An 18,422-nucleotide genomic window follows, 5' to 3' on the forward strand; every position below is an offset into this window, starting at 1 on the left:
GGGTTTGACGCCAACAACTAGAGTTGGACCTGAACAGAAAAGAGGAGAAACCTGCCGAAACCGGTTTGGCTCAGTGGATAGAGCGCTGGCCTTCAGACTGAAAGGTCCCAGGTTCAATTCCGGTCAAGGGCATGCACCTTGGTTGCGGGCACATCCCCAGTAGGGGGTATGTAAGAGGCAGCTGATCAATGATTCTCTTTCATCGATGTTTCTGACTTTCTATCCCTCTGCCTTCCTCTCTGTAAAAAAAATCAATAAAATGTATTTTAAAAAAATAAATAGAAAGGGGAAGCCATATCTTCTCCCTGGGATCCAATCCAGGAGCAGATTAGAAATGGCCCGAGGAGAGGTGTCGTCTAGGACCCTCAGCCCTTGCTGTGCTAGAAGGAACAATTCAGGGAGCCAGGGCTGAAAGCTGTACTTTCTTCTTCTTCTTCTTCCATCCCAAAGGCCCCCTGGGAAAACTCCTCCAACTTTCAAAACCTTTTACCCGGAGGGCAACAAAGACACTGGAAAAAGTAACTTATTCAAAATCATCCTGCCAGTCAGTGAATGGCAAGCGTAGACAGAATGATCCAAATGATTTTAATTAATAGTAATAATGTAGCCAGGACCGGTTTGGCTCAGTGGATAGAGCGTCGGTCTGTGGACTGAAAGGCCCCAGGTTCGATCCGGGTCAAGGGCATGTACATCCCAGTTGGGAGTGTGCAGGAGGCAGCTGATTGATATTTCTCTCTCATCGATGTTTCTAACTCTCTATCCCTCTCTCTTTCTCTCTATAAAAAAATCAATAAAATCTATTAAGCAAATAATAAAAATATTAATAAATTGAGCATTATTTTAGTGCTTCTTGGTTTTGCTGTGTGCATTTTATGCAGTCATCTCATTTAAACCTCAACACTTCCCAGGAGGTGAGGGCTATGAGTAGACCCATTACACAGATGGGAAAATGGGCCCCAGGGTGCGGAATGACTCTCAAGTGTGCTGGTTGCGTGGCTGGCCCGGGATGATCATCATGCCCGCTGGACTTGAAAGTCAAGCCCTCAACCTCAATACCGCCCGACACCCCTCTTCGTAACTCCCAGCCCGTGACCTTCCCATTGTGACGGACCTGCTCCGGGGATTCTTCCGACGTGGCGCACTCCTGGGAGCCCCCCTTGATCGGGCCTCCGGGGGTGCTTACCTCCAGCACCGGGTTGGAGAGCAGCAGTCTGTCCCGGGCGATCTCCAGCGAGTCGGTCATGGGGCAGGTCATGGCGAAATACTGGAGGATCTTCTTGGAGGCCTCCGTCTTCCCCGCCCCACTCTCTCCGGAGATGAGGATGAGGTGGTTCGTTCGCTCCGAGCACATCATGCGGTAGGCGTTGTCCGCTATGGCGTAGCTGGGGAGGGAGGACAGAGCGGGAGGAGTGGGACGTGGCCACCACACGACTCCCCTCGGCTCTGACGCCCACAAAGCACCCTGCCTCCAGGCAGCCACGTCATCTGGACCGTGGCCCCAGGACACGGGGCTCAGGCAGAGATCAAACCCATCACAACCCCCTCACGGGTCACACAGGAAGTGTACTTACTGGATGACACAGCTCAGATCGTACATGAGCAGCAGTAATTTTTAACTTAACAGATTCATTTTGTCTAATCTATCAACATGTCTTATAAACATAAGCCAGATACTAAATTATATCCCAAGAGATGGTGTAGGAGTTGTAGGTAAAAACAACTTTTCTAAATATTAAACAATTCAATAGGTATAATAAGATCTCCCATTTTCTCTCAAAACCTAGGTTATTAAGAATGTAGGACAGCCCAGTCGGCGTGGCTCAGTGGTTGAGGGTCAACCTATGAACCAGGAGGTCACGGTTTGATTCCCGGTCAGGGCACGGGCCTGGGTTGTGGGCTCGATCCCCAGTGGAGGGTGAACAGGAGGCAGCCAATCAATGATTCTCTCTGATCTTCTCTCTCTCTCTCTCTCTGTCTCTCTCTGTCTCTCTCTGTCTCTCTCTTTCTCTCTCTCCTTCACTCCCTCTCCCTTCCTCTCTGAAATAAAAATAAAAAATTTAAAAAGAGTGTAGGGACAGGAAACCAAAAAGATTTAAAAACCTTTGTGATATCTTTACAACCACAGCTAAAACTCTCACGCGGGATTTATCTCCAAGATCAGAAACCAAAGCATGAAGTTCTCCCAAGATCATCATCTTTGCATGTGGCCGAGTTTGAAAGCTGGCCATTTCGGAAATCATTGGTGGTAGTGTCATACGGAAAGGTTTATAAACACCCTGAGAGGCGAGAGAATGAGTTGCCAAGAAAAATGGAGGGAGGACATCAGTATTAGCCCAGAAATCAGCCAGGAAGGAGAACTAAGAAAGTCAGCAAAGCCCACATCAAAGCTTGCCTTAGGGATCTGCAGCCTTGCCAAGTTTCTACCTCACTTCGCTGCTATGACACCCAGGCACCAGTAGATGGAGCAGTAGCAACCCACTTCCAGAGAAGATGCCTCTCTAGCCACTCTTAAGACTTCTTAGCATTTTCAAAAGATTCCACCTCTCATGGTATTTAAGCCAAGATGCCACAATGATCTGCTGATGTTTCCTACAGTGTTGACAGACTTATTTTACAAGGCAGCAGATACAGAATGAGTGAGACACAGAATATAATAAATATGTGTCCAGGATTTGGAATGTATGAGTGAAGATGGATGGATGGATGGGTGGGTGAGAAAAAGGGAGAAAAGGAGGGGGAAAAGAGACGAAGGAAGGAAGTAGAAAAATACCTATTGATGAGCTGATGCGTGCTACTTACACATGAGGTGGCAGTTCAAAGAAGTTGACGCCTTGATAAAGTTCCATCTGGCTCAGGGTGTAGATGCCCAGCTCCTGGTACGGATTCACGGACACAAGGAGGGTGCCGATGTATGTCTGGAGGAACGGACCAAAGCACCAGTGAGGAATCTCAGGGTGCAGGCGGCCACCATCACGCGCTGTGACCCCCCCGCGTTCATTCAGAGCTGGGGATAGAACGTGATACCTACGACAGGTGGGAGAGATGCAAATCGAAACGACAATGCGGTACCATCTCACGCCTCTTATAATAAACAATATTATAAACTGATGTTTCTAGCTCTCTATCCCTCTCTCTTTCTCTCTGAAAAAATACCGGAATAGCTAACATCAACAAATCAACAAACGACAAGTGCTGACGAGGATGGGGAGAAAAAGGAACCCTCGTGCACTGCCGATGGGAATGCAGACTGGAGTAGCCACTGTGGAGAACAGTGTGGAGTTTCCTAAAAAAAAACCTGAAAATGGAACTCCCATTTGACCCAGTAATCCCACTCCTAGGAATTTATCCTAAGAAACTGGAAACACCAATCAGAAAGGATATATGCAGCCCTATGTTCATAGTAGCACAATTTACCATAGCTAAGTCTTGGAAACAGCCTAGGTGCCCGACAGCAGATGAGTGGATCAGAAAACTATGGTACATCCACACAATGGAATACTACACTGCCATAAAAGGAAGGTATTCTTACCATTTGCAGCAACCTGGATAAAACATTATGCTAAGTGAAATAAGCCAGTCAATGAAAGAAAAATAATACCACAGGATCTCACTCACTTGTGGATAATAAAGAATATTATAAACTGATGTTTCTAGCTCTCTATCCCTCTCTCTTCCTCTCTGTAAAAATACCAATAATAATAATTATTTATATATATAATTTATTTATTTTTTTTAAGAAAGAAACCAGAGAGGTGGGAAAGATCCCACAAGATGGAGAAAGAGCCCTCAAGACATTACCTGAGACCCTAGACCCTCCAGGGACACAGGCCGAGAGATTCCCTTTTGAGGCTGAGACGGGTTTCAGTCTGTGTGTCTCACTGTCCCGCCAAAAAGGCCTTCAGCCCAAAGGATGAAAGGGCTTCGGACAGGGGTCCCTCCACGCCGCCCTTCCCTGGCTGACCCAAGAGCGAGCTATCGCTCAGAGCTGCGGAGCGGGGAGGGGGCCCCCCGGAGGACACGGCTGGGGAGGGGGTACATTACATAGATGAGGTTCTCCCGGGAGGGCCCCCCCCGGAGGACACGGCTGGGGAGCGGGTACATTACATAGATGAGGTTCTCCCGGGAGGGCCCCCCCCGGAGGACACGGCTGGGGAGGGGGTAGTTACGTAGATGAGGTCCCCCCCGGGAGGGGCCCCCCGGAGGACAGGAAGGGGTAGTTACGTAGATGAGGTCCTCCCGGGAGGGGCCCCCGGAGGACACGGCTGGGGAGGGGGTACATTACATAGATGAGGTCCCCCCGGGAGGGGGCCCCCGGAGGACACGGCTGGGGAGGGGGTAGTTACGTAGATGAGGTCCCCCCGGGAGGGGCCCTCCGAGGACAGGAAGGGGTAGTTACATAGATGAGGTCCTCCCGGAAGCGCTTGCGGAGGTTGTCCAGGAACGCGGCCTCGCTGGTGTGCGCGTCCAGCAGCACGAAGTCCTGCACCCCGACCTTGTCGCGGGCGGTCAGCGCGCCTTCCATGTGCAGGCGGATGTGCCTGCGCCGCGCCTCTTCTCTCTGCGGAGACAGAGGGGCCTCCGCTGCCTGTGGTCCCGGCTCCCTCTGCCGTCTGAGGTGGACGGCGGACGAGCCCGGGGACGGGGAGAGCCCCGAGCACAGGATGCGGCCTCCGCGGGGAGTTCACGGCTGGCGAGGGAGGCCGGAGGCCGATGATGATAAAAGCAGCAACCGCCGCCGGGAGCGTCGGCCTGCGGACTGAAAGGTCCAGGGTTCGATTCCGGTCAAGGGCATGTACCTTGGTGGCAGGCACATCCCCAGTTGGGGGTGTGCAAGAGGCAGCTGGTTGATGTTTCTCTCTCATCGACGTTTCTAACTCTCTGTCCCTCTCAATTCCTGTGTAAAATCAATAAAATATATTTAATTAAAAAAAACCAAAAAAACAGCAACAACCACGAATGGACGTGTCCGCGACCCTTTAACACAGCTCCTCACGTTGTGGTGACCTCCAGCCATAACGTTATTTTCGTCGCTGCTTCATCACTGTCATTGTGCTCCTGTTCATGAACCGCAATGTAAATCTCTGTGTTTTCCGATGGTCTAAGGCTCTGGTTGAGCCCACAGGTTGAGAACCGCTGCTGCAGAGCCTAAGACCACCGGAGAACACGGATATTTACATTACCACTCATGAACAGTCGCAACATTACAGTGATGAAGCAGCAACAAAAATAATTTTAGGCCGAAACCGGTTTGGCTCGGTGGATAGAGCGTCGGCCTGGGGACTGAAAAGTCCCGGGTTCAATTCCAGTCAAGGGCATGTGCCTAGGTTGCGGGCACATCCCCAGTAGGGGGCGTACAGGAGGCAGCTGATGAATGTTTTTCTCTCTCATCGATGTTTCTAGCTCTCCATCCCTCTCTCTTCCTCACTGTAAAAAAAAAAAAAAAAAAAAAAAAAAATCACTAAAAATATATTTAAACAAAACAAAAAGTTTAAAAAAATAATAATATTATGGTTGGGGGTCACCACAACGTGAGGAACTGCATTAAAGGGTTGTGGCATCAGGAAGGTTGAGAACCACGGCCCTGGAGAGAAGCTGGGTGACCTCCGTCATCAGGAAAACCACCGTGAGATGCCGCCCTTTCAACTGATTTTTTAATTTTTATTTATTTTTTTTACAGAGAGGAAGGGAGAGAGATAGAGAGCTAGAAACGTCGATGAGAGAGATACATCCACCAGCTGCCTCCTGCACACCCCCTACTGGGGATGTGCCCGCAACCAACGTACATGCCCTTGACCGGAATTGAACCTGGGACCTTTCAGTCCGCAGGCTGACTCTCTATCCACTGAGCCACATCGGCTTCGGCAGATGCCGCCCTTTCAAAGCAGACAGACTGACAACACCGGTCTGGGCGGGGACGTGGCTCTGACGGGCGCTCACACGTGGTCAGGAGGTGCAGGGGGATGGAGTCGTCGGGGGAGCCTGGCAGCTCCTGATGCCTCTGCCTTTGATCCCGCCGTCCCGTCCCCGCAGCGACACGGGACCCGTGTCAACACGCGCCTGCAGAAAAGACCTGCACACGGAGGTTCCCATCCACCTTATTCACCCCGGCCCCCGGCTGGACACCATCCAAACTCCCATCACCCGGAGCATGGACGCCACCGAGCGGGCCCGCGATCAAAGGGGGCGGCCGAGGGCCTGGGACGCAGTGGCTCTCGCAGACATTCTGCCAGTGAAGGGGCCGCACACAAAGGCCGCAGCCCTCGGCCTCCGTGGACGGGAGACGCCGGGACGAGCACGGCCCATCCACGGGGCACCTCGGAACAATCGCCGCCGGGTTCGAGGGGGGGTCTGGCAGAGGGCGGTTCGGGGACGGACGGACACGTTCTCGGGCCCCGGAGGGCGGGGGGGTTATGAGGGTGGGTCTGTCCGTCAGGATGCGTGCGAAGATGGCGTGCACGTTGTAGATATGTACATTTTATTTATTTGTATTTTATTTGGTTTTTAATCCTCACCCAAAGATAGTTTTCCATGGATTTATATATATATAATTACATATATATATATAACAATATATAATTATATATATATAACAATTATATATATATAATTAATTTTTTTACCGAGAGGAAGGGAGAGGGAGTTAGAAACATAGACGAGAAACATCGATCAGCTGCCTCCTGCACACCCCTTACTAGGGATGTGCCTGCAACCAAGGAACATGCCCTTGACCAGAATCGAACCTGGGACCCTTGCTCTATCCATGGAGCCAAACCAGTCAGGGCTACATTTTTTTTTTTTTTTAAAGAGCCATAAAAATAATCAGTGGGGCGGGGATGGGAGTGGGCGGAGGTACACACGGAAACATTTATGGCAGGGCCGGTTGCCGAAGCTGGGTACGGGAGGGATGTATTACGCTATTCTGTTTACTTTGAAATGTAATTGAAATTTCCCATGATACAAGTTTAAAAAAACAAAACAAAACACACAAACGGCCACCAGGGGTCTCCCTACACTCGCCAAATGGAGCTAGAAGAAAAATCACCTGCTCTCTAAGGTTGAAAACCGAGTTTAGATGAAAAATGTTAGTGATTCTGAATATTCTCACTTTAAAGTTTTGGGATTTTTGTTTTGTTTTGTTTTGTTTTGTTTTGTTTTGTTTTTTTATAAGAGAGGAAGCACGGCGCAGTGATTAAAACAAGGACTTTGCAGCGGGAGCCGGCCCAGGTTCAAATCCCATGTCTGTCTGCCTGCTGCGGGCAGCACAACCTTGGGAAAGTGTCTTTCTCGGTCCAAGAGCACACTTCACGGCGGGGGGTGGGGGGTGGGGTGGGGGAGGGAAAGAAGGGGGGCTGGTTTGCACAGAACCAGGGAGAGCACTGGGAGAAGCGCCAGATGCCACATCAGCTCTGTGGCACTCGCTTCTGTCCCCAACCGTATGAGTCAGATAATGGTTAGAAGATAGAATATTACAAAGCCAGACTCTGTGGGCGAGCAGTCAGGAAGCCCCGACTGGGAGCAGGCTGGAGCCTGAAATACTGTCAGCGCTGCACCCACAAATATGACTACAGCCAGATCTCCACAGGAGGAGGGTGTAGAGATTAGCAAAGCTTCTTCCTTTTTTAAAAAAAAAAAATGTTTTTACTGATTTCAGAGAGAAGAAAGGAGAATGGGAGAGACAGAGACATCCATGAGGAGATGAGGAGAGTGAGTCTTCGATCGGCTGCCTCCTGCACGCCCCCTCCTAGGGGGTTGAGCCTGCAACCCCAACATGTGCCCTGACTGGGAACGGAACAGTGAGCTCCTGGTTCATGGGTTGATGCTCAACCACTGAGCCACCCCGGTCGAGAGACAAAGCTTCTTTCTTATCTGCCCTGGAGATGGGAGGGTGCTGTGCTTACGAGAGTGAGAGCCGGGCAGCCATCCCAGGGCCTTATGGGACGTTCAGCTCAAAGAGATTTGACCAAACTTCCTAAATTAAGGAATCAAACAGGGGAGTCATAAACAGCCAGCGAGACGTTCCCCCGTCCAGGCCCGCTGGTGGTGCGTGAGGGAGGCAGAATTCACACCGGCAGCTCCACTCCAGCGCTTGTCCGCCCATCCCTCGCTCACCACCTGCGGGCAAGGCTCCAGGTCGCCCCCGGGGAAAGGGTTGAGACGGAAGAAAAGGGCCGAGAAGAGAATCTAAAAGCCTTTCTTCCAAATAGAAGCTCGATCTACCCCGTTTCTGCCTAGATGCCCCCCTCTCTCAGGGAAGTCTGTTCCAGCTCAGGGCCCAACGTCCAGGCCAAAGGTTCCCCTTCCTGCTCAATGTCCATTACAGTTAAATGCAAACAAATGAAAGCAGCTGGCACCAGGTCATTCCCACAAAAAGACACGCAAGGGAGAGGATCACACACAGCATTGACGTGAGATTAAAAGCCCCATACACTGCAATGGCATAGTACATTTTAAAAATATATATTTCATTGATTTTTACAGAGAGGAAGGGAGAGGGTAAGAGAGTTAGAAACATCGATGAAAGAGAAACATCCATCAGCTGCCTCCTGCATACCCTCTACTGGGAATGTGCACACATCAAGGTCCATGCCCCCGACCGGAATCGAACTTGGGACCCGTGAGTCTGCATGAACGCTCTATCCACGGAGCCAAACTGGTTAGGGCGGCATAGTGCATTTTAACTATCCCTCAGAAATGCGATGTTGCCATAGGCTAATGCACAGTATATCTACTAGAGGCCCAGTGCACAAAATTTGTGCAAGAGTAGGCCGGCCTTCCTCCTGCTGCCGGCACCGGCTTCCCTCCGGCACCTGGGACCCGGGCTTCCTTCTGGCGCCAGTAGGTACCCGGGACCCGGGATTCCCTCAGAGACCCGGCTTCATCCAGAAGATCCTCCAGAAAGACATCTGGTCTAATTAGCGTATTACTCTTTTATGATTATAGATATTGGCCCAGTGATATGATTCCTTAGAATTTCTTCTAAGGAAATATTTCAAACAAGTAACAATACAAATATATATATTTAAAAACAACTGGAAGAACAAATCTATATTTCTTTCTCTCCTCTCTCTCTCTCTCTCTCTCTCTCTTTCTCTCTCTCTTTCTCTCCTTGTTGATTTGAGAGAGAGAGAAAGTGTTGATTTCTGTTTCTATTCCTCCTCTAACACAGAATCTGCATCTAAAGCTTTCAATGCCAACAAGAATTTCAGGCAGATGCTTGCACACAAGACCCACTTCTGTCCACATCGCTAACTCACATTTGTTTTATTAACTTATCTGATTTGTTTTCCTTAGTATAGCACTTCAACCACTGTTCTCGTGGACGGAAGCAAGACTGTGGACGTTTGGGGTGACAGTTCACACACCCCCATGAGGACCAAAGGGGCTTTTTTCAGGGAACAAATACCTCTACCCGCTACCCCAGGAAGGCAGGCGGCCGGCAATTTGAAAAGCTACACCTTCCTGAGGCTGTTAGCCTAACAGCATCAGCACATCACAGTGATTTCCATCTCCACGCCCTGGGCGTTATTAGTAAGGTGTGTGTGTGTGTGTGTGAGAGAGAGAGAGAGAGAGAGAGAGAGAGAGAGAGAGAGAGAGAGAGGGATCTGCTATGGTGGTTGTCTAATTGGCAACAAAAAAGCATTGAACTCTGAAGCTGACACCTCCACAGTGATCCAAGAAGCACAGAGATTGGGTCTATGCCTGAGAAAAAAAATTGGGTATTTGCAAAGATATATGCAAAGACTCGGGGTCCCAAGTTCGATTCCAGCTGCGGGCACATCCCCAGTAGGGAGTGTGTTCAGGAGGCAGCTGATAGATGTTTCTCCCTCTATATATATATATATAAACTTTTAGCCAGGAGAAAGCCCCAAACCATCCATCCCCGCGAACCCCTTGATTATCTGCAAGAAACAGGTTCCGAGCGTCTTGCAAAGGCTGCCCCTGTGGCCGCCGTGCAGGACAGGGGTCGGGGCGAGCTGCCTCGCGTCCCCAAATCAAAGTGGGGCGGGAGTGGGGGAAGCAAAGCAAGGGAGACAGCCTCCCCGGTTCACACGCACACACACCCCCCTTTGGAGGCTGAGACTTGAAAAGCCCGCCGTCTCAGGGCTGCCATCGCCCGGCCCTGGCCTGCAGCCTCGGGGCTGGGAACGCGGCCGCACAAAGGCCCTCCTGCCCAGCCCCCGTGCGCACGGGGGCGACACGGCTGCGGCCGGGGGGACACGCTAATGCGGTACAATCCGTGACACCGATCGGCCCCCATTTCCTTTCAGCGATTATTCATTAGAAAGCATTTAACGTCGCCGCGGATTTCACAGCGGCCCGTCCGGGCACAAAGGCCGGGCCACGGCCCATTGACGAGGGCCCGGGGCCGCCTTTTCTCACCGGAGAGCCGCTCCCCGGAGGTGGGGCCGGCCGCGGCGGGCGCCGCGCGGGTAACGGTCACAGCCCCCCGCCCGCCCGGACACTCAGCTCCAGGCGGCGGCGGGGACAAAAGAGATTTGTTCTGTGCAGCCCGCCCCGCGATCCCCGTCCCCCGGCACAGGAGCCCGCCCCGGCCCTGCACCCCACCTGCCAGCCCCCGCCCGCCCCCGGCCCCTCTCGCCTCCGTCCCCACTTTAACGCAAAGAGACAGGTAAAGAATATGGCCCGGAGGGGCCCATTCAGCGTGTCAGCTTGCATCATACGACCGCCTGTCAGGTCCCCTGCGAGGAGCTGCGAGAGGCGCGCAGACTGCGGGTTCAGAGCAGAAATCCCCAGCCTGAGGGGTGGGGACAGCTCTCGGGGGGCTGGCGGCTCCCCGGCCACCCCCTCCCGCCTTCCCTGGGGGACACAAGGCCATCGTTTCATCCCCAAACCATCCCCAGTAGCAGCAGTGCGAGCTCGGGCGACATCAGGGAGGGGCCGCATGCCGACTCCAAGGGGCTCTGTGCACATCCCCTCACTGCCTGCCCTGGGCGGTGTAGCCCGGCTCAGGCCCGAGACCTAGGAGGCTAGTGGGAAAGGCTGGGAAATAGGTGTCGCATTTTTGAAGATATATGCTCTCTCTCTCTCTCTCTCTTTTAAATATATTTTATTTTTACAGAGAGGAAAGGAGAGGGTTAGAGAGTCAGAAGCATCGATGAAAGAGAAACATCGATCAGCTGCCTCCTGTGCCCTTCCCACCGGAGATGTGCCCACAACCAAGGTACATGCCCTTGACTGGAATCGAACCCGGGACCCTTCAGTCCACAGGCTGATGCTCTATCCACTGAGCCAAACCAGTCAGGGCATTCTCTCTTTAAAAAAAAAAAAAAAAAAAAAAAAAATTATTGATTTTTACAGAGAGGAAGGGAGAGGGATACAGTTAGAAACATCGATGAGAGAGAAACATCCATCAGCTGCCTCCTGCACACTTCCCACTGGGGATGTGCCCGAAACCAAGGTACATGCCCTAGACTGGAATCGAACCTGGGACCCTTCAGTCCCCAGGCCGACGATCTATCCTCTCAGCCAAAGTGATTAGGGCAAGACATTCTCAAGAGGCGAGAACAGTTTAACACTCAGATCCTTCCCTGACGGGGTGCGGGGAAGTATGGCCAGCGGCACAGAGGTAGCGGATCACGCTGGACTGTATCAGACCGAAACACGTCTCATGTGGTTTCACACACACACACACACACACACACAGTGAGCCCACACAGGTGCTGGCGTGCACAGATTTCCAACAACGGTCCTGCTGTCCCTCCTGAGGCCCCCCCCGCCCCCCGCCGTCGTTTGCGTGTTACACTCGCTTCTGCTGACCACCATGCTGTGTCCCGGAGTCCGACAGCGAGAACGTGCCGGTAAGGCCCGTGGGCCCGCAGGGAGAGAGTGGAATTCAGAGTGGAGACAACGGCAGAAGCCCGGCCAGCGGCCAAGGGGATGCTAAAGCCAGTGGGGGTGTGTTATGTCTCAGGACGGCAAACTGTGGCCTACGGACCGAGTCCAGACAACTGCCAATTTCCTCCACAAGTTAAAAAAACAAACAAACTATGATTAGAGTAACATCGTATAATATAATATAATATAATATAATATAATATAATATAATATAATACTGTGTTACTACCTATATATAAAAGGCTAAGTGGCTGACCATACGTTTGTCGGACCGACTGACAGACCGGGACATAGGACGCGCACTGGCAATTTAAAAATAAGCGTCGATTTAATTCTTTTTATTAAATTACTTATTTATTTTATTAAATTATTACCTGTGTACGATAATAAAGATAAATAAATAAGTGTTGACTCACGCACGCGCAACACTACATATAAATGCTCCTGCTGGCACCAATTGCACACGCGTGTTTCGTTCGATCTGTCATTTTGGTCGTGAATTTGGTTGACGTTTCTATTATAGAGAAAGGGCGAAGGGCAATACTAAAATAGCTCTTCTAATTAATTTCCTTTCCAGGTGCACTGGCCCATGCGCTGGGCCGCTAGTAATTCCATCTTATAATGTCACTAGAGGCCCCGTGCACGAAGATTCATGCAGAAGGCGGCCTTCCTTCCCCCAGTTTCCTCTGGCACCAGGGACCCGGGCTGCCTTCCCTCCGGCCCTGGCTTTATCAGGAAGGATGTGCAATTAGCGTATTACCCTTTTATTAGTATAGAAGAAAATAGTAATGTCATTATTTTGTAATATGAAAAAATTATGGTATTCAAATTTATATCCATAAATACTTATTGCATCAGGGCCATGCTTACCGTTTATGTCTGTCCGTGGCCCCTTTCACACCACAACAGAGATGAGTATTTATGGCTTTGCAGTGCTGACTCCTCAGACCCGTACAGAAAGCAGTGTGCTGATCCCTGCTCTGCACCCCACGGAGCACATCTTTCTCTTCTCCTTAGGAACCAGACTCCCGAATCAGCGCTGTTTGCAGACTGCACGCACTGGGAGCGGCAGGGCGGAATTGCAAACACGCCCCTCTCCACATGCGTGTCGCGTGGTGTGGGACACACCCCTTGGCTGTGAAGCCAGGATACTTCTTACTGAAGGTCCTCCCCGTTCCCAGCATTGTTAAGCGTTGCAAGTTAGGTCATCTAGAGTTGGGACATTATCTTTCCAGACCCACGGCTGCTTCCCCAGTCACCAAGCACAAACCTACATGTAACTGTGCCAACAGCAGGTAGCAGTGTCTTATCGGGAACGTAACCGGCGGTCGCTCCACAGACAGACAGATAGACAGACAGACAAATAGGTGGGTCAGCTTCTCAGGGAGGAAGCCCTTCTGTAAGTGCCATCCCCAATTCTGTGAGACGGTGCTCAGGGGCATGGAGATTTAAGCCAAACACACCTCAGGCGAGCAAGCACGGCCATGTTATTTTGGTGGCAGGGGGCTCAGCCGGGGATCTAACCAGGATCACAGGTGAACGGTGCAAGCATCACCACCCTGCATGTGTTCAGGTGTCCGGCTTGCTCAGCGCAGACTGCTCGCCGGCCGCACGGAGGGACAGACGGTCTTTTCATTGAAGAGACTGTTGGCGTTCTCGTCTCCAACGGCAGCCTCTTAATCACCGCCGAACGCGCGTAATTATGACTGCCGGCAGGCGGAATGCCGCTTCCCAGTGACCTCTGGGATTAGACCGCCTCCCAGCGAGGAGGGGAGCAGTACGTGGAGTCTTAATTGCCGCCCGGGAGTCGCAGGTGGAGAGGAAAACGTGCAGTTGCTCGGGCCTATTTTTCAGCATCACGAGGGGCTAAAAAAATGCTAAATGCATGGCCCTTGGCCCTGGCCGGGCAGCTCAAGCTGTGGCTACTGACCACTGGTTTTTACATGCACTCGTGTGTGCCTGCGTGTTTCTATGTAATTTTACCACATGTATGGATTCATGGCAATCAAGATGCAGAATTGTTCCATCACCCCGAAGGATGCTACCTTTGTAAAAGATATATTTTTTATTGATTTCAGAGAGGAAGGGAGAGGGGGGGAGAGAGATAGAAACAGCAGTGATGAGAGAGAATCATCAATCACCTGCCTCCTGCACACCTGACACTGGCAATTGAGCCTGCAACCCGAGTATGTGGCCAGAGTGGAATCAAACCACAACCTCCTAGTTCACAGGTCAAAGCTCAACCACGGAGCCACGCTGGCCAGGCAGGATGCTACCTCGTATAGTCTTACCGACCATCCTCAGACTTCTAACCACCTATAACCCCTGGCAATCAGGGGTCTGTTCTCTGTCTCTATAATCACACTAGAGGCCCGACGCACAAAATTCCTGCAAAAGCAGGCCCTCGCAGCCCCAGCTTCGTCCAGAAGGTTGTCCGGCCAGTCATTCGGCTGTTCGGCTGTTCAGTTGATTTGCTTTTATTATTGTAGATGGAGACATACAGTACATAACCTTTAGAGGTTGTCTTTTTTTCACCAAAATAATGCCCTTGAGGTCTACCCACATGATAGGATGTACCCGCAGTTTGTATTTTAATATTCTAGAGTATTCCATTCAGGTAATGTTTTACCAAGGGAATCTAGGAATTCATTAACAAGTTAAAGAAGAATAGCACCCTTCATTTAAAAAAAAATATATATATATATATATATATAAAACTACAGACAGCCCAGCTGGAGTGGCTCAGGGGTTGAGCATTGCCCTATGAACCAGGAGGTCACGGTTCGATTCCTGGTTAGGGCACATGCCCAGGTTGCAGGTTCAATCCCTCAGTGTGGGGTGTGCAGGAAGGCAGCCGATCAATGAGTCTCTCTCATTATTGGTGTTTCTACCTCTCTCTCTCCCTCCCTTCCTCTCTGAAATCAATAAAAATATATTTTTAAAAATATATGTATATAAAACCACATAGAGATAAATCTACATCCATACTTCTGCATGGACGTCATAGAGCTATGAGGACAGGAAATGGCCCAGAGACCTCACTTGAGGACAGGCCTATCAGTTGCATTTCCTCTGGGAGACCAGTGTCGCCGTGACCACCAACCAACCAATCAATCACGTCTCCGGGGGACTCACGCTTCCCAGAGCCGCTGTCTGGAGATGTAACCCGGGGATGGCGTGTACAACCCGGACCTCTGGGTCAGGCACGTTCCGGCCGAGGGCAGTGCCATTTAAGTTGCCAGTTGCCAAGGTGCCATAGAAATGGATAATGGGCGGCATGGATCGATGACAAGCCAGACGGAGCTAGGGTTTCTCGGTTGTGCGTGAGGCTTCTGGGGCTGGCCACTCCGTTATTCTGCCCACGAATGCAAATGCTTCTGTGGCCTCTGAGCTCTCGAGAGAAGGAAAAGTAATCCTCCCGCAAACAGTGCTTTCTGAATAGACCACCTGGGAGATGGCTATGCACAAAACCAACCAGCAAACAACAACAACAAACTGTCCTCCTCCATCGTTAGGCCTTTAGGAACTCCTGGAGAGAGGTAATAATCTGGACACTCAAAGTTCCGACTTCCGTTGCACCAGAGAATTTTTTTTCATTGGCAGCACGCCAATAAAACCACCTCCCTTTGACCTTCTGAGGGTGAACTTTCCCGGGACCAAGGTGGAGGCAGCACCTTGAAAAGTAAACACATAGTATCTGGGATTTTAATTTTTTTAAAAATATACTTTATTGATTTTCCACAGAGAGAAAGGAAGAGGGATGGAGAGCTAGAAACATTGATGAGAGAGAACCATCGACCAGCTGTCTCCTGTACACCCCCTACCGGGGATGTGCCCGCAACCAATATACATGCCCTTGACCGGAATCGAACCTGGGACCTTTCAGTCTGCAGACCGACGCTCTACCCACTGAGCCACACCGGTTTCGGCTGGGATTATTTTTTTAAAGGAAGAAAGAAAGAACACACGCGCACACGGTCTCACACCTAAGCGCCAAAATGACCTACGATGTCTGTGCTATTAGGTCACCATCTATTATTCAAGGTTCTACCTGCCCCGCCCAACGCCACGGCCACCGGCCACCTGCAGACGTTTCGGTGGATTCAAATGCAGCGAAACGTACCAGTCCGAGCCCCAGTCTCACCAGCCGCATGTCACACGCTCAGCAGCCACACGTGTCCTGCAGCCTCAGGACCGCACGCCGACAACACAGACCGCATCCTTCGTCACGGACAGAGACACGGCCCCGGGCCCGTGGTCGGCAAACTCATGCGTCCACAGAGCCAAACACCAACAGCACAGCGATGGCCGTGTCCTTGGAGAGCCACATGTTTTAAACGTAAACTTCTTCTAACGCCACCTCTTCAACACGGACTCGCCCAGGCCGTGGTGCTTTGTGGAAGAGCCACGCTCAAGGGGCCAGAGCCGCAGGTGGCTCGCGGGCCGCAGTTTGCCGCCCACGGCACCCAGACCAACTTGGACTGTCAGCACCTCACACCGTGGCTCTAAAAGATCACCCGGCCCCCAACCAAGAAGAGGGGGAGCATCTTAAATAACATCTTCACCCAACAATCGCAGCATCCTATCCACCTGCCCCCTGGGGGCTCGGCTGGGAGGCCCACTTAGAGGCTCCGGGCAGCGGAGAGGATGCTGAGATGAGGTCACGTTACCTTGGACTCCATCCTGCCCGGGGGGAGCGGGGGGAGGAGGAGAGTGCGTGGCTAATAGTCACTCCACACGAGCCCTTCCAGACTGGCTCTCACTGGCTTCTGGTCCTGCAGCAGCAGCAGCAGCAGCAGCAGCAGCAAGGTCCGAGGAGCGGCTCGCTCGCTGGGCTGGGCGGCATGAAAAATTCATCCCGGGAGGCAGTGACTGCATCCTCGGGCCGCTCGGGAGCGATACGAACTGGAAACCTGACCTGCCTCGAGGTTACGTTACAGCCACTGCTGATCTTTGATTAGTCCCCGACATTCCCGACCGGTTGCCACCCATGAGAGGAAGTTGGGACCCTCTTGAGCGATGCATAAAAAAATAAAAAGTAAGAATTCTCTCAACTACTCCACCTAGACCCCGCTCAGCGGGAACACCCCTTGGGACCTTCTGCCGGCTCCTTTGGGGAGAGTTTATGTCCTCAGGCTGCAGGAAAGCAAGCCCACCGGCAGCCTGAGGGTTCATAGTGGAGGGATGCCCGCCCTCCCGGGTTCCCTGTGTGTCCATTTTGTTCTTGTTCGTTGTCAGATGCCAAAATAGCCCGTGTGTGCGCTTACGCATGGACAAACTACAATGTTGCCCTGGCTGGTGAAGCTCAGCTGCTTGAGCATCAAGTCCTGGGCACCAAAAGGTCACCAGTTCAATTCCCAGTCAGGGCACAGGGCCAGGCTGTGGGCTCCTTCCCTGGTCAGGGTGCATGCAGGAGGCAACCGATCCATGTGTCTCTCTCTCACATCAGTGTTTCTCTCTGTGTCTCCCTCTCCCTTCCACTCTCTCTAAAAATAAATCAGCGGGAAAAGTATCCTCGGGTGAAAATTAACAAATAATCTATATTAATAAAAGGGTAATATATTATACTGGGTTGACAGGACGTCTTTCAGTCGTCCAATCCTCCTTCCAGACAAAGCCACAGTGGCAGGGACTGAGGCAGAGGCGCTTAGGACCGATCAGGCTGGCAGGAAAGGGTGGTTAGGGGTGATCAGGCTGGCAGGAGAGGGCAGTTAGGGGCAATCAGGCAGAGGTGGTTAGGGGCAATCAGGCAGAAAGGCAGGTGAGCAGTTAGGAACCAGTGGTCCTGCATTGGAAAGGGTGCAGGCCAGGCTGAAGGAATCCACTCCCTCCCTCCATGCATGAATTTCATGCACCAGGCCTCTAATAACAATAAAGGATCCCTTAAGAGCCCAAGCAAGTAATAGCAGCTTCTACAATAGAATTCTCCTTCCAAGATGGTCCACTTTGCTCACAAGCTCTTGGCTCTCACAAGGACCCAGACTTTGAGTCTAAATGGGAGATGGCCCATGGATACGGCCCACGCTGGATCTCAGAATTCCTACCTCTGCTGGAAACCAGTTCTCTTGGGAGGCGTGCGAACAGGTCAAAGGAGGAATTACTTCCCGCGATGAAACGTGGGCCTACCGAAAACGCTAAGAACCAAGAGCAGAGGCAGGCACTCCGTTGAAATTCCCCAAAACGGAGACCCTCCTCCAGGAATGCAGAAAATAATGGGTGATTGGGACACACAGACGCACGTGCTCTGTGAAGGGTTATCCATGCCAGAGCAAATCAGAATCGCTAGCCAGAAGGAGTGACGTGAGTCGAGGAAGATGGACCCATGGCACAATGCCACGCCCAGAGCCGCCCGTAAATGACTCGTAAGTGGGGCAGGCCTCCCACTAGAGGTGGGCTCCTGCCTGGCCCCCCATATCGCCAAATTAAATTCCTTCCAGTCTCTTTCATTTGTGTTCAGCCCTTCTCCAGAACCTGAACCCTGAACCACGCGGAACATGAAAGGGGTTCCCACATTAATTGATTTCAGAGAAGAAAGGAGAGAGAGAGAGAGAAACACCAATGATGAG

General features: G+C 51.5%; 1 protein-coding gene across 1 annotated transcript in view; it reads right to left on the bottom strand.

Moving 5' to 3' along the window:
* Window positions 1-17,177, bottom strand: part of MYO1H (myosin IH) — a 41,300-nt gene extending 24,123 nt beyond the window's left edge. The window contains exons 1-6 of the mRNA XM_036449747.2: window positions 17,124-17,177; window positions 16,620-16,691; window positions 4,994-5,106; window positions 4,397-4,610; window positions 2,800-2,915; window positions 1,184-1,382 (exon numbers count right to left, since the gene is read on the bottom strand). Of these exons, the coding sequence (XP_036305640.2) occupies window positions 1,184-1,382; window positions 2,800-2,915; window positions 4,397-4,610; window positions 4,994-5,106; window positions 16,620-16,691; window positions 17,124-17,177 (768 nt within the window). The remainder of the gene's footprint in view (window positions 1-1,183; window positions 1,383-2,799; window positions 2,916-4,396; window positions 4,611-4,993; window positions 5,107-16,619; window positions 16,692-17,123) is intronic.
* Window positions 17,178-18,422: the final 1,245 nt, after the last annotated feature.

This window comes from Pipistrellus kuhlii, unplaced genomic scaffold, assembly GCF_014108245.1.
Source record: "Pipistrellus kuhlii isolate mPipKuh1 unplaced genomic scaffold, mPipKuh1.p scaffold_m20_p_20, whole genome shotgun sequence".
NCBI classification, from domain to species: Eukaryota; Metazoa; Chordata; class Mammalia; order Chiroptera; family Vespertilionidae; genus Pipistrellus; species Pipistrellus kuhlii.